Source organism: Aythya fuligula, chromosome 4 (genome assembly GCF_009819795.1).
Source record: "Aythya fuligula isolate bAytFul2 chromosome 4, bAytFul2.pri, whole genome shotgun sequence".
Taxonomy (NCBI): Eukaryota; Metazoa; Chordata; class Aves; order Anseriformes; family Anatidae; genus Aythya; species Aythya fuligula.
The window spans coordinates 166,382-181,424 of record NC_045562.1 but is presented as its reverse complement, the minus strand read 5'-3'; the positions used below and the strand labels follow the sequence as shown (position 1 = coordinate 181,424).

Genomic DNA, 15,043 nt, shown 5'->3' with positions numbered 1-15,043 from the left:
CTGGTGACAGGACGAGGGGGAATGGGCTTAAGTTGCGCTAGGGGAGTTTTAGGTTGGATGTTAGGAAGAACTTCTTTACCGAAAGGGTTGTTAGGCATTGGAACAGGCTGCCCAGGGAAGTGGTGGAGTCACCATCCCTGGAAGTCTTTAAAAGACGTTTAGATGTAGAGCTTAGTGACATGGTTTAGTGGAGGACTGTTAGTGTTAGGTCAGAGGTTGGACTCGATGATCTTGAGGTCTCTTTCAACCTAGAAATTCTGTGATTCTGTGATAAAGAAATTAGATAAGCAGGAATGTTTTGAGATTATGTTGCTGTTTTCTCTCTGTATGAGAGAGACCAACATTATTGCCCAAGAATATCTGTGTCCCCTTCTGCCATTTAGCCAGTCTGCAAGTGAATACCAGAAACCAATTTCAGCAGTGCTAAGTACTCAAATGAAGAACGGGGGAGAACCTGAAGAATGCATTTACTGAGCAATTAGTATTGCTTTACGGGTCTGCAGTTTTTAATCTGCATTGCAGATTATTTAATTACTTGTAGCTGTTTAATCGCTTAGGTGGCACTTGGACATATGGGGGACTGGAGTCTTGTGGCTCTGATGTGGTACACTAGCTCAGAAGAGCCGTGTCCTGCAATATGCCCATATTTTAAGAATCTTCATCATCATATATAAATTTCTGTATCATACAGTGGTCATCTTTTTAAAGGAAGAACAATGTGGTCTTCAGATTACATTTTTTAAGGAACATGATATCATGGAACGATAAGACTTTGGATCACTTCATGCTTTATTAGAGTCCGGAGACTCTTGGGGAGGTTGTCATGAACAGAAGATGGCAAGGCATCTCACATGCCTTTCTATGTGAAAAGCCATCTGCAATTGTATTTTTCTTTTGGTTTGGTTTTGTTTAGGGGTAGGTTATTTTGGTTTGTCTTACTTTTGTGGTTTGGCATTTCCATTGTAATTTGCAAAGATAGAGAGATGGGTAATGTTAATATTATCCTGATGCTTATTCAGTGGAGAAAAGCTGATAGTTATAAGCAGATAGATGCCAGTAAAAGGTGCTTATCAGTTCTTCCTTTGTAAGTTCAGAGAATTTGCCAGTAATTGTAGACTGTTGCGGGGGGGAACTTGCAAATTTCTGCCAGGGGAGGTTTAGGTTGCATATTAGGAAAAGCTTCTTTACTGAAAGGGTTGTTAGGCATTGGAATGGGCTGGCCAGGGAAGTGGTTGAGTCACCATCCCTGGAGGTCTTTAAAAGACATTTAGATTTAGAGCTAAGCTCTAAATCTGGTTAGTGTTAGGTCAGAGGTTGGACTCGATGATCTTGGAGGTCTCTTCCAACCTAGATGATTCTGTGATTCCGTGATTTCCATCCCGGCACCGCTCTGTGAGCCTGGCATCCCTCCTACAGGCTCAGCCTGTCAGTCAGGGAGCAGCAGAGGCTCTGGCGAGTTTGTGAGGAGCCCGAGCTGCTTTCTGTAAGGAAAGACTTGCCACCTGTTGTTTGGTCTTTGCTCCTCACTCCACAAGAGGCTTCAGAAATGGGTCTGACCATGCAGCTTAAGAGAAGCTGTGGTCATTCACCTTTGTTTAGTTCCTCTCACTTCAGAAATAAGCAAGTGTTTGTGACCAGGATTTTAATGCTGATTTTGGGAGGGCTGAGGGTTTGTCTCCCCCTCCTTGATGCTTTGCTCTTTCTGATGCACTTTTTCTGACTATTGTAGTAGAGAGTTGAATCGTGTTGCACCAGTCATTCACATGCCAGTAGGATGACTTTATTGCATCTCTTTTCCAGGTTATTAGATGCAGGCAGCTTTATCAAGGCAGTTTTCACAGACAGCAAGCTTCCACTTGGTGTTCCTTCATGTGAAGATTTCCTAAAGGCAGAAAAAAAAATGTTCTTTTGGAATGTAAAATCCTGTTAGGATCCTAGAGATAGTTGATGCTTTAGGTTGCTCTTGGGGGGAAAGAAAACAGAATTTGCCCATTTTGTGTAATAGCCTCCTCTGCTTAAAACATCTGGTGGACTATTTAGTGAAATGTATCCGTCCTGTGGTTATATTCACTGTTGTGATTACTGAACAGGCTGTATGGGACCACCACGTTTAGAATATGGCCTCATTGCTTAGCTGTAACAGCCTGCCCTTTGCTCGCAGTTCACAGGTTTCCTTCCCCATCTCCCTCTGTTGCTTGCAAAGTGAAGTAGGCCAGAGTATTCATCCCTGTTCCTAATAACGGCTCTTTGTTGATTCTGGTAGAATAACTTTTCAGGGAAGGCTTTGCTACTTCACCCATTGTGGAGCATGGCTCTTGCATTAGCAGTAAACATTTTTCATTTGTGCCTTGGTTGATGTCTGGATGCTAACCAAGCACACAGGTTTCTCTTCAAATTCCAGGTTATTTTGCCCTCATGTTTTTTTTTTTTTTTTCACTGTTGCTGTTCTGTTCTCCCACTCTGCCACCCCTTCTCAAGGGCTTCTTAGCAGCATTTCATCTTCTGATCAACACACCTGAGTTATTGCCATGCGGTTCAGGTTGGCAAAGTAAAATTTCAGTTCTGCTCTATTCCTGACAGACTGTAACTGGCATTCTGTTCATCCAATTAATGCTAATCAGTTTATTCATTGCTTTGGAAAACAAGACAGAAGAAACAAGTGTTCAAAGATGCTCAAGACATTTTACTATGGAATGTGGAGAGAGCTCATTAATTAAAACTTGCCCACCAAAAATATTGAGAAAACAAATAGTGCATTCAGTGTTAGTTTTTTTTTTTTAGCAGTTGTTACTGATCATTATAATATACTGATTATTATAATATTTAGTACACTTTGCCTGACACTGCATAGCTTAAAGTTTATCACCACTGGTTATCTTCTTAACGGAAGCACTAATAGTATGCATTGTTAATTTAAGCAGTTTAGTAATTGTTTTATATGCTTTAGGTGTCATGTCCTGATACTGAACAATCTATTCATTCCTCCAGTTCAGATTTTTTTCTTTGCTGAAATGCCAGTGTTTCTGAGATATTTCAGTTCCCTGAGTATAGACTCACAACCAGAATGTTGTTTCAGTAGTTGCTTTTCCAGAGTTTCTCACCTGTAGGTGTTAATAGCAGTACCTCTAGAGGTTCGTAGCATAATTCGAGATTGTTTTTATTTTGTCTTGCCATCAAGCTGGTGTGGCTGGGAATCAACACTAATTGCTAACACCAATCTGATAAATTCTAGTTTCCAGAAGCTATCTGTATTAATCATCTGCCCATATGAGACTACTGAAAACATAAGTTTTTACTCTTTATCCTGAAACTTTACCTTATTTGGGATGATTTTAATATTAAATGAGTGTTCCATAAAAGAAGTGGCAGTAGAGAAACATCTCCTATTTTTGTCATTATCTTTTGTGCCTGTGCTCCTGCCAGCTTGCACTTGCTCTGCTTGCTGGTATTTTTGTGTTGTATAGGTTTCTGTTGCTTCAGTTACTAAGTTTCCCTATCAAACAATGTCCTTTGCTCTCCTGGAAGGGCCTGAGGACTTCTGCACAGGGCACTAGTTCAGACTTGGTTGAACTAAGCCAGGGCTGGCTTTCCTTCCTGAGACTGTACTGTAACCCTAAGATCAGAGGAGCGGAAAAAATGCTGCAGGAGTGTCTTTGCACAAGCATGGGCAAGCTTCATTGAGCCTGGATGTCAGTGGGCCAACTGAACGTGCTAACACTGGTCTCTCCTGTAAGGATAATACCTGTACAGAGTCCATACTTTGATCTTTATTATAATCAATGACTAGTGTTGATGACTTTTTTTTTCTTGGAAAAAACATTCCTCACCTCCTAAAGCAGACAGGTTTCTCTTAGATGTGTAGAGTTTCATTTGGTCCTCTGCCCTGCAGTGGCAATTGTGTTTTTTATTATTATTATTATTATTATTATTATTATTATTATTATTATTATTATTATTATTATTATTAATAATAATAATAATTAAAAAAACATAAATGGTTTAATTTTTTTTTCCATTTTCTCCTTAGGAAATGCCCTAGAACAAGCAGCTGCTTGTGGCATGGAATTTCAGGCTTTCTTCATGGCTAGCAAATCCTAACTGATTATGGCGATCAAATGTGGCGTTACATGCAGATAAACTACTTAGATGTTTCACTCTGAAATTTGCAAATGAAGCTGTGTAGGACCTGGTAGTTACATGAGAATTTCAGGTAGTCTTAGAGCTCAGCTGTATTTTTTGGTCTTGGTTTGTGAAGAGATGAGGGACTGTGTGTGTCGAAAATGCCTTAAAGATGAGATTTTTCTGTACCTCTTTTTGCTTGTTGATGTACTATTTATTATGTGCCATTTGGCATCAGAAATGTGACAATTACTTGTGCTATGTTCCTGACCTTTTTCAAAAGCCAGTTTTAAACCAATGTTAGTTGTACCCATTCAAGTGTTCCCTATAGCTGATTAAGTTCCGTTTCTCTTGGAGTCAGTTGTTGTAGTTCAGGAGGAAGTGAAAAACGGTATTTCATTTGATGAAAAGGATGTAGAGTAAACAGTGCAAAGGAAGACATGCTAAGTGATGTGTTGTTAGTCTAAATAGCCTGTTTATGAACTTAGCAGCAGTTTGTTCAGTGGGCTTTTGCAATCCTTCAGCCTGATTATTAATTCATTACTGAGCAGAAAAACAGGCATCCTAAGTCTTGTTAAAAGCTTGTTGGAGAAGAAGCAGCACTAAGAATTGTGCCTATTCTGGTTACAGATCCGAGAGTAGGAAGTCAGCTGTAAGCGTATCAGCATCCAGCCCAAGCCAGGTTCCTTTTTTTAGGCTCACATTACAATTGTGCTCCTGTTAGGGAAGGAAAGCACACATGCTTATTTGCTCGTTCATGCTCTCTTCTTGCTCTGTGTAGGATGGCCTTGCATGCCCTTCCTCTTTTATTAAGCAAAAGTCATCCCCAGATGTCCATCAACATCCCATGTTTTCATTACATCCCTTGCCTCTGCATGTGCTTCACTCATCTCTCAGGTTAGGTAATGCTGGTCCAGCCCTCTTGCAATTCAAACCAAGTTGAAGAAGTTTCTGAAGTCACAGTGTTGAAATGGGTAGTGGGTCTGCACTACAGATCCTGACGTTTGTGTGGAGAAATAGCAGCAAAGACAACTGAGGCAATCAGAGCTGTGGTGTGGAGTCAGAACCATAGTGTTTTCAGCTGCGGTAGCATTTAATACTTTGCTTAATGAGGATTTATGTTTTGGGGTGGTGAACAAAAGTTTTGTAGCTTGGAAATAGTTTATTAAATTTCTGGAATTCATTTGGTGTTTGTATTTATTAATTGAGAACAAGAATACACAGTGATAATGTAGTCTTCCTGGGCATAAGCTTACACTTGTGTCTCATGGAAGAGGAGGAAAAAAATATGCTTTTTTTCTTCTGCTCTACTCAGGAGAGAAAAAAAAAAAAAAAAGGAAAAAAGAAAAAAAAGAGTACTTGACTTTCTTATTAGAACAAAATGAGGTATAAAAACACAGCTAAATTTAATTTTAATTTAAAATAATGCTAGAACAAACAAGAAAGCAAAAAACATCGGACTAAAAACCATGCATTTTTATTCTTAGTGAGACAGCTTTCCCCCATCCCTGCAGGGTAGGTCAGAAGTATCACTGTTATTTAATTGTTGCCCTTCTCTTTCAGTGAACATAAAACATTAACCTTCAAGAGGGTACAAACCACAGGAAATATATTCTCTCAGCATTTGCTATAATGTATCATTATCATTAATAATTTGTGGGAAATGGACCTAGAAAGAGCATTGATAGTCTGTGTTTAGTATCTGTCTTTTTTACTGACCAGTTGTATCAAGTTCTACATGGTGTCTGTTGAAGTGCTGAGAATTTTTGTGTTCAGTGATGTCAAGGCATAAAGGCTGGACTGGCTATAAAAATAGTGTTTTTAATGTTGCAGGTAACAAAGGAATTCTATCTTTAAATACTAATCTGAGCTTTCTTCAGGGAACAGAAAACTGCATTGAATTCTCTAGTTTGGTCACTACCCCTGAACTGAAATGATCTCTTTCACCTGCAGAAAAAGAACAGTGTTTCCTCAGGTTGGATTCAGCACCTAATATGCTTTTTTACATAAATGTCAGCTTTCTCATGATAACATAATGTTGCAGGAGATACGTTTTAAAATACTTAGGTACAAAAGGGGAAAAAAAAAAAGAAACAACAATTCCTGAAATGATAGTGTGTTCTTGCAAATCCTTGCCTGAACAGTTTTTAATAATACTTTACAGTATAAAAAACTGGAGTGGGGTTTGAGGGTATTTTCCTTTTAGAAGGATTTCTCAATAAAAAAGTTGCTCTTGTAATCACATGACTAGTTGATTAACAAGAGAAGCTTAGTGAAGGAATGAGCATGTTTATTACTGGGTTGGCATGCTGGCTTTGTGCCAAGTCCTGTTCAGCAGGCCTCAGGCAGTATTCCTGAGATGAATGCATGCCAGTCCAGGCTGCTTGGGGAGAGTTGATGGCCCCCTTATCAGCAACACAGTTTTCTTGTGCATCATTTTCCTTGTGGTGTCCTAACTTGGTTTGGGGGGGGGGCGGAGAAGGGGGAGGTAGTTCTGTTTCTCATTTCCCCTCTTGCTAATGCTTTTTTTTATGCAAAGAAGATTTATTATTCCAATTCAGTTCCTATTGAAAGAATGTGTACCCAGCCTATAACACCTCTTCACTGTTTCTTTCAAAGGCCAAAAAAGGTCATTTTTAATAGTGTATGTAACAGTGTATGTATTCATCTTCAGAACGTTAATATCGACTGTGCTGGTAGGCAATCTTAAAATGAGGAAAGAAGTAGCAGGTGGAGTGTGGAGGGAAATAATAGGTATGGAAATGATAGATCATAATGGATTTCTGTGATGGTTGGCACCAAGACTTACCTTCAGCTTCTCCTCCTTGAGATAGATTGTGTGAATTTATGTGGGCCTCCCATAGTAATCTATAAAGAAATCAGTTGATTTCTGTTATGCTTTTAAGCTACTGATGTAATACCACTGTAAAGCTTGGAGAAATGTTTGTGACTGTAATAACAAAGCAGATAATTACCTAGCTGCTTATTTAAATAACACCCTTTTGGAACTAGATGCATAGCTGGGACCTCTAATAACTACTGTGAAAATAAGTCTGCGTTTCATGCAGCTTCTGTTTGTCTACTTTGTTCCTTCACAAATGTTTTGATAGCTCTAATAGTGGTACCTGTACATTATCATACCCGGGCTTGTGTTCATGATCCTGCATGTTTGTGTATACTGGTTTTCTTACAGTGTCAGTCTTCATGCTTTGGAAGTTGTTGATGACTTATGTAGCCTACTATTCAACTGCTTGTCCAACAGTTTCTGCTAACAGTAGAAAACACTGAAAAACTATTTTGAATGGTACAAGGTATCTCTTGCATTAACTCGAGTGAAGCTTCTTGAGACCCTCATGAGCTCATCTTGTATGATTCCCATGTACATTTACAAGAGAAAAGTGAAGAACATCACGAACGGGCCTACACAAGGGCTTCTCAGATGTGTCAGCCCTGCTTTGCTTGTATGAAAACATGCTGCTGTCTCACAGCCAATGGCAGAAACTGGACGGGTTGTTCAAGTATTCTCAGGCTGGGGTGTTACTGCACACTTGATTTCTCCTCATGGGAGAGTTTTCTCCTAGCACTGTGAGAAAACAGGTGGTTTACAAGAACAGTACTTTTATTGTTGTTTTTTCTGTGCATATTAGAAATCTACTGATCAGGTTTCTTATTTTGGCCCACAGAGAGCATGATGCTATGCACGTGCAATAGTCTTTTAGCTGGAGTGACAAAAGGTCTGTATAGTGGGTTGAACTGTTTCAAACCCTCCTGATTAAGCCATCTGCCCATCAATGTGATGCTGAGTGATGAAGCCTCTGCTTTTTTGGTTTGCTCTTTCAAAATTAGCTTCAACTTATTACTCATGTTAAGGAAGTCAAAGACTTTGACAGCCAGACTGTCAAACTCAATGGGTCTTTGCAAGCAGAGCATCTATTTGGGGAACTCGTTGGGGCCGTGTAGTGAAGAGTATGGCTGTACAGCAGCGGGCTTGCTGGAAGGCATCAGGATGGAGAGGGGAGGCTGTAGAGAGCTGCTGTTCCTGAGAACGAAATCCTCTCCTCCTGTTTGTGCTGTTACATCCAGGGTGTCCGGCTTTGGGGGGACAGAACCTGATGGGGAGAAGGATGTGAGCTGGTCTCTGAGGGACTCAACACAAACACCCTTTCAAACAAAGGGTTCGAACATCACAGGATTAGCCGCTCCCCGAGTTTCTTTTGACTAGGCAGCCTAATGATTAAGGCACCACCAATTTCAGCATAATGTATCCATTGACTGAAGAGTTTAGGAAAAGTTTTGGTTTCCTCATTTTTAATTGCATGAGTCTTCCTGACCTGAAGCATATTACTTGTACTATTTCTTAGGGATAATACAGTACAAGATGACAGCCAGCTCCATCTCATTTCTCTTGAAATGGGAAAAGTCAATGCATATTTCCAGCATGGGCTGTTGGTTGCTGGCTTGAATATTAGAGAAGTTTAACTTCTTTTTTGTGTTTCCTAAGCTGTATTTTGTGTTATGGTAAGATGTTTATCGTCAGTCCTTGATTTGTTTATTTTATGTTTTTCCTTTGAGTGAAACGCTGTTTTATGAACACATTGCAGAAGGGTATTTCATCTGGGCTTAAGGAAGTAAATTATTTCTTTTTGTTAATACTTCTTATCAGTGATTAATTATCTTGAGTATTAAAAGCACTATCTTTGTTTGTAATTGGTATTTTTTCCTGTTTTTTTTTTTTTTTTTCCCAACTGCTGTCTCTTCCTATGACTTGATCTCTGAGTTTAATATTTCTTTAGTAATTGGTCTTTTCCCTCCACTACTCTAATCACAGTACCTCTGCTGTCATCACTTCTCCTTTTCATAATTGACCCTTCAAAGTAAACTCTTTTCAATAATTTCAGTAGATCAAGTTCTTGACATTTCTCACCATACGGCATTTTCTACCCTTGAATAATTTTTATAGCTCTTGCTGACCTTCTTCAGTTTCTGATGGTCTTTAACCATAGAGAGGTGGACATTATAATTCACAAGTGACTGCATCTTTGCTTATGTAAAGCCAGGCCTCCCAGGGCCCCGCGACTCTCTGCGGGTCTTTGGGGATTCTGATCCTGAAGCTCTGTCAACAGGGTTGAGAGGTAAGATTATATGGTTACGTGTGATGATACTAATCCATCTACTTCACCCATGGGACACGTTTGAGATTAAAAGTTCATACAGTACGTGCCCTTGCACTGTGATCTCTGGTGCTGTATGTATGATTAATCAAATATGCGAATCCACAGGCTGTGGATTGAGCCTTTCATTGTTGGTCTCCCTAATTTAATGTATGGACATGAAATTTTCTTCCTGTTCTCCTTTACTCCTTCCCTTGAATCTAAGTGCAACAATAGGCCCTTTTGCCGCAGTGTGCAGTCCATTTACCTGCTCTGAACCTCTCAATTCTTTTCTGAGTTCCTTGTTTGCGATCTTCCGCCTCACATTCCGAAGACTCAGTCTGTGTTCTTTTGAAGAACGGTACAGGGCTACATACAGATGCTACATTATATCAGTGTGATGTTTCAAAACAAGCTTCTTGTGCTTCAGGAGTAAGAAGACAGGAGTTTTCCTGCAGACCAGATAGCTGAGGTGTGAGATCAATGATAGCTCCATATGACAGCTGTGTCTATTTACTGTGCAGAAGCTAGGGCAAAAAATGAAGCATGTGTTTGTATTGATATGACTGATATCCAAGAGTGTTGGAATGTTTCGTTCTATTACAAGTATAGAAATGAAACTAATTTTTAGAGTTATTTTGAGTACTTTGCAATATCCACATAATGTTTCCATAAATGTTGTGGAATGAGCATCGAAGAATCACAGAAGTGATTCTAATAAACTGTACCAAAGCATTTTGCCATGTTTAAAGAGAAATCAATTGTGCTTTATGCTGAAGAGTCTTGGACATTTTCCTGCTGGAATTTGTCAGCTTGAAATCTTCCAGGCACACACTAATCAATTTCCTAGCATATAGAATTACCTAATGGTGTTAACTGCAGCATGGTACTTCATACTGAGGGGATGCTATGTGTTTAAAGGTTTTGATGGAGCTGTGTCTGAATCTGCTGTGCTAAGCGAGTTTGTTTTCATTTCTGAACAGGATACGAGGGACTTTCTGCAAGTCAATCAAAATGAATATGGTGAAGAGGATCATGGGCCGGCCTCGGCAGGAGGAGTGTAGCCCCCAGGATAATGCGCTGGGGTTAATGCATCTGCGCCGCCTCTTTACAGAGCTTTGTCATCCTCCACGGCATATGACCCAGAAAGAACAGGAGGAAAAACTGTACATGATGTTGCCAGTGTTCAACAGGGTAAGCTAGAGAACCTGTGAGAGGTGTTTGCTTTATTGGAAATGACTGCTCTTATTTTGTATTCCCAAGACCTTCAGTTCTAGCATAGTAGAAGTTACATGTACTGTTGGCATCCTGTAACTTGTTTCACTCTTTCTTCATGTAGTGTTGTGCAAGTGGATGAACCCATCTAAGGATATTTCCTTTTATTTTCACTTTTCTGAGATGAAATCCACAGTAGGAAGTGGACTGCCAGAGAGCTTTTCTGCAGAGCTTGCAGTTTTGATAGTCATCTCTTGGCTGTGGAGAACAGAGTACCCCTTGTGACCTTTTTCAGGCTGAAGTTGTCTGCTGCTGTGCTCTTTTCTCCTCTTTTAACTGTGATTTCTATCCTGAAGTTACTTGTAGCAAGTTTATACCCATTTGTTTTTGTGCCAACACTGTGCTTGACTCTAAATAACTCTTGCAAGTCTATGCAAGCCGAACAATTTTTTATCTCCTCTCATGATAAATTCTCTCTTCTGATTGTCCTTGTAGCCTTTTCCCTACATGTGGAGTCAGATTTGCTCTACTTGAGCAAGGGCCTTTTTCAGGGGAGAAGTAATAGCTGCATGAACATTGACATTCATTTTTCACTACCCCCTAGTGCTCAGGCACTGAGAACTTGTTTGGAGACAGGGCTGTGGCCGCTGGCATTGGTATTAAGAGGAGCTAAATCCTCTTGACACATATCACTCATTTGTTCTGCCACTTCAGTGAGCATAACAACTTCAGTGGTGGTTTTAGGCTCTTGAAAGAGCAGTAAATGCATGAATGTAGATTTCTTTTTTTTTTTTTTTTTTTCCCTGCTGTGACCTGAACGCTTGCTTTTCAAGCTCCTCTTGAATGATGGCATTGTGGTTGTATATGCTACTGTGAAGAACTGGGATCATGGATAAAGGCAAAAACTTGCCTGGGAAGCCAATTCAGCTTTCTTTTCCAAGGTTTATGTTCTGTTGAACGTATGGCTTTTGGTGGTGTAGCACACTGAACCACTTTCATGTTGTGTAGAAAAAGCAATTCTAGTTAAGGCATAGTACTAATAGGATTTCCAGACTACTAGGCAGCATACTACAGTGAATAAATCCCCTAAATGTTATTCTGTTGCCCTAAGGTTTTATTGCTGGTTCTGCTAGTAATCTGTTGTGCATGCTTCCTTTTTTTTTTTTTTTTTTTTTTTTTTTTTTTTTTTTTACAAATTAGCACGGTGGAGTTCTCTTGGCTTGAGAACATGAATGCTACTTGGACGCTGTTATACTGGGAATTCTCCATCTGGTGGTTACAGGTGGCTGATAATTCTGAAGAGCATACCCACTGTATGCACTGCAGTGCTCTATGGTAATCTGCGGGTGCAGGTGGTGTTCTTTCCTTGCCCCAGTAGTAATTAGTTGCATTTTCTGTAGTGCTTTAGTTGTCGAAATCACAATGTGTGATAGAGCTGGGTTTGTGGGAAACTAGTGCAGCAAGCCAGCACAAATACTGCAGAGCAATCTTTCTCTAGACGTTGATTAGACTTGAGATGAAAAACAGGTTTAGCTTTTAATTTGTTCTGTATTACTACACTTTTTTTCTACCCTTAATACCGGTTTCTGGGTTTGTTGAAATACTTTGTCCTTCTTCTTGACCCTGTTGAATCTTAATTACAGTTGTCTTATGTCTTTGTACTGTTTGTTCTTGCTCACTGTTGGTCATTCAGCTTTGTTATCAAACATTTTGGAGAAAAAAGAAATCATTACCTGCAAGTCTTATTTCTACTCAAAATCAGCTCTTGCCTAACTAGTTTCAGATGCTGTTTAGACTTCTTTGATGGCTTCTGCTGTTCTGATCTGTAGGAGGACATTTTGGCTAATCCGCAGGTCCCATTTTACACCTGTTTTTTCATACTTTTTCCTTCCCCAAATTACCTGTGCCTGTCCTCCACTGCCTACATCACCAAATTTTGTTGATGGGCTCTTAGTTCTCTAAATCCTTGACAGCCTGTTGTTCCCTTCTTGCCTCAGGCGAACTTCATGCTGAAGATGTGTTCCTCTGTAGGAATATGTTGCTTTTGGATCCTAGCTGTGGTTGTCTCTCTCCCTCTTCCTTCTTGTTTCCTCATTTGGCTTCAGCCTTTAACTTTGTCTTTAACTTGGCTTTAACTTAAACACCATCCTCAAACTCTATTTTTAATCTCTGATCTTCTAGGAGCTGTCCTTCTTGGCACAAATATAAGCTCATCAGACATTGTCACTTCATTTTCCAACTAATATAAATTCTGAATCCTAGTTTGGCATGATGATGGAAGCTCGTATATTTGTGCTCAATCATTCCCTTACTTTATAGTCACTGATAACCGTTACCAGTTGTGAACAGTTAGTGTAGCACAAACAAAAAATACTTCTCTTGGTCAGTCAAATTTCATCTGTCCCTATTATTTGGGTGTTTTTTCCTTGACTTTTGTACAAATGCTTAGTTGTTGTCTTGTGTTCAAGAGGCTGAGGAATTGCAATGTCATTGTGTATTTTGACTTCCACAGTTTCCAGGTTTCCTGTTTAGGTTCCTGGTTAATGCTACTTTCTTCTTTTGAGATTTACACACCAGATCTGTGGTGGCTTTCTTGGCTTACATAGCCTGATGTTTTCTGGAGTGTCAGCTGTCTGTGGTATGAATTGTGTTGGAATGATCGTGCTAGTCTAGCTACTCACAAGACACAGTAAGGCAAGCTCTGAAGTGGATTGGGAAAAAGAAGCAGAAGGGGAGAAATACTTCTTTCTCTCACAAGTCTTAGATAATAACATGTTTAGTGGAAAAGCTGATAAGTATTGATTCACACTAAATTCTGAGATTTAAATTCCTGTGAGACCCACTTGTGTTGAAAGGAAATGGTAAAATGTTGCCAGACATTGCTTTCATAAAACATTCTTGTTTTTCAAAGATATTGCTTAGCTGCAAACGTTTAAAGTTAACAGTTAATAAGTTGATTTGAATTTAGAGTTTGAATCCCTCAGTTACTTTGCGTAGTAGTGATGATTGCGTAGTAGATGATTTCTTCTAATAGGTTTAAGTGAGATGGAGTACTTCGTGTGTTACTACCTTAAGCCAAGTCTACAATGCTGATTTTTACTGAATGTAGTAGAGTGTTAGGGTGACCAAAGTTCGTGTGCTTCCCACAGGCATCCAAATGGCCAGCAGCAGGCAGCTAATTAAATATCCATATTGTCCTGGAGTTTTCAATGCTTTTTTTGCTTCCCATCTAAGCTTGCTCTGTCTGTCTGTGTATCTATCTACTTATTTATTTGGCAGAGAAGGCTGAAGGTTTGTGTAGAATACAGTTCTCTCTGATTATTTTGAGGATTATTAATCAGTAAATCCAGAGGAGCTTGATCACTCTTCTGTTTATAGATACAGCATGTCTCAGACATGCTTGCTAGTTCTGTTTATGAATGGGTACATAGAGGGTTTGTTTCCTCATTGTTCAGGAAGGCTTGTGAGATGTTGAATCACCAAACAATGAAAAACTAAATGAATACATAATTCAGAAAATACTTGTCCTCTGTTGTCCTCTATTTGAGTATTCAGAAGACTCCTTTTGGAGGTCTGCACGCATGCGAACAATGTTCTCAGAAGCAGCTCGCAGTGTCATGCATTGTGGTGCCAGTGTCTTACTAAAGCTTTTGCAATATATGAAAAAAGTGAACAGAAGAATGGAGAGGCTATGTATTCTAATGTAGAATAAGTGGCCTATGAATAAGGTAAGCTGTTTAGTTTTTCTTGGAAGAACCATGCTTTTGGTGGTTAAAAAGATAACTCAATGGTAAAACGTTTCATATCCTATTCTGTGTTTTTACTGCCTTTAATCGAAGACTATACCAATGCACAATGCAGATGCTTCAGTGCAACTGTGAGCTCTGTGCATTTCCTGTTAACTGTTGACTACCTTGTGAAGCTTAGGACAGGTTGTGGGCCTATAAGCACCTGTTTTTGTGGTCTGAGTATGAGAGCTTGGAAGATAAACTAATAGCGGCCAATGTGTGCTCCAGTCTGGCTAGTCTTAGCTAGGTTATAGCGGTGAACAGGCATGCCTCGGAGCCTCTGCACTTCTCATAGCTTATACAAGCAAGTCTTGTGAAAGGTACAGGAGCTCTGTGGATTGCCTCCATGTGGAACGTTGCTTCCTCTTTAATTGCAGTGAGCAGTAGGTTTCTTGGCCTGAAACAGCCACCCACCTCTAGCCTCTGGGCTCCCATTGGCCTTTTTCATTGATAATGCCAATTGCATTTTCCTATGTGAGAAACACTTTGGTTTCTGGTGAAAACTATTTTTACAGTGAGGAAAGCGACTGTTTATTTTTGTGTTTCTGGCTCTGTTTCAACATGGCTTTGAAATGCAAGTAGGCAGGAAAAATATTTTTGTCTGCTCAATAATGTGCCAGAGCAACTGACACTAAGGAAGAGAGTAAGAAGTAAAACTTAGACAAAGGTCATTCTATCTTCTAAATTCTTACAATTTTTACTTTTTTTCAGTAATTTGGTGGTTCCAAAGTAATTCAGTGATGCAGTTACCTTGCATCCCTGTAGGCTCTA

General features: G+C 39.6%; 1 protein-coding gene across 6 annotated transcripts in view; it reads left to right on the top strand.

Moving 5' to 3' along the window:
- Positions 1-15,043, top strand: part of WDFY3 (WD repeat and FYVE domain containing 3) — a 187,212-nt gene that overhangs the window by 45,945 nt on the left and 126,224 nt on the right. For all 6 annotated transcript variants that reach the window (XM_032186509.1, XM_032186506.1, XM_032186508.1 and 3 more), the window contains exon 3: positions 10,253-10,463. In XM_032186509.1, the coding sequence (XP_032042400.1) occupies positions 10,284-10,463 (180 nt within the window). In that variant the 5' untranslated portion in view covers positions 10,253-10,283. The remainder of the gene's footprint in view (positions 1-10,252; positions 10,464-15,043) is intronic.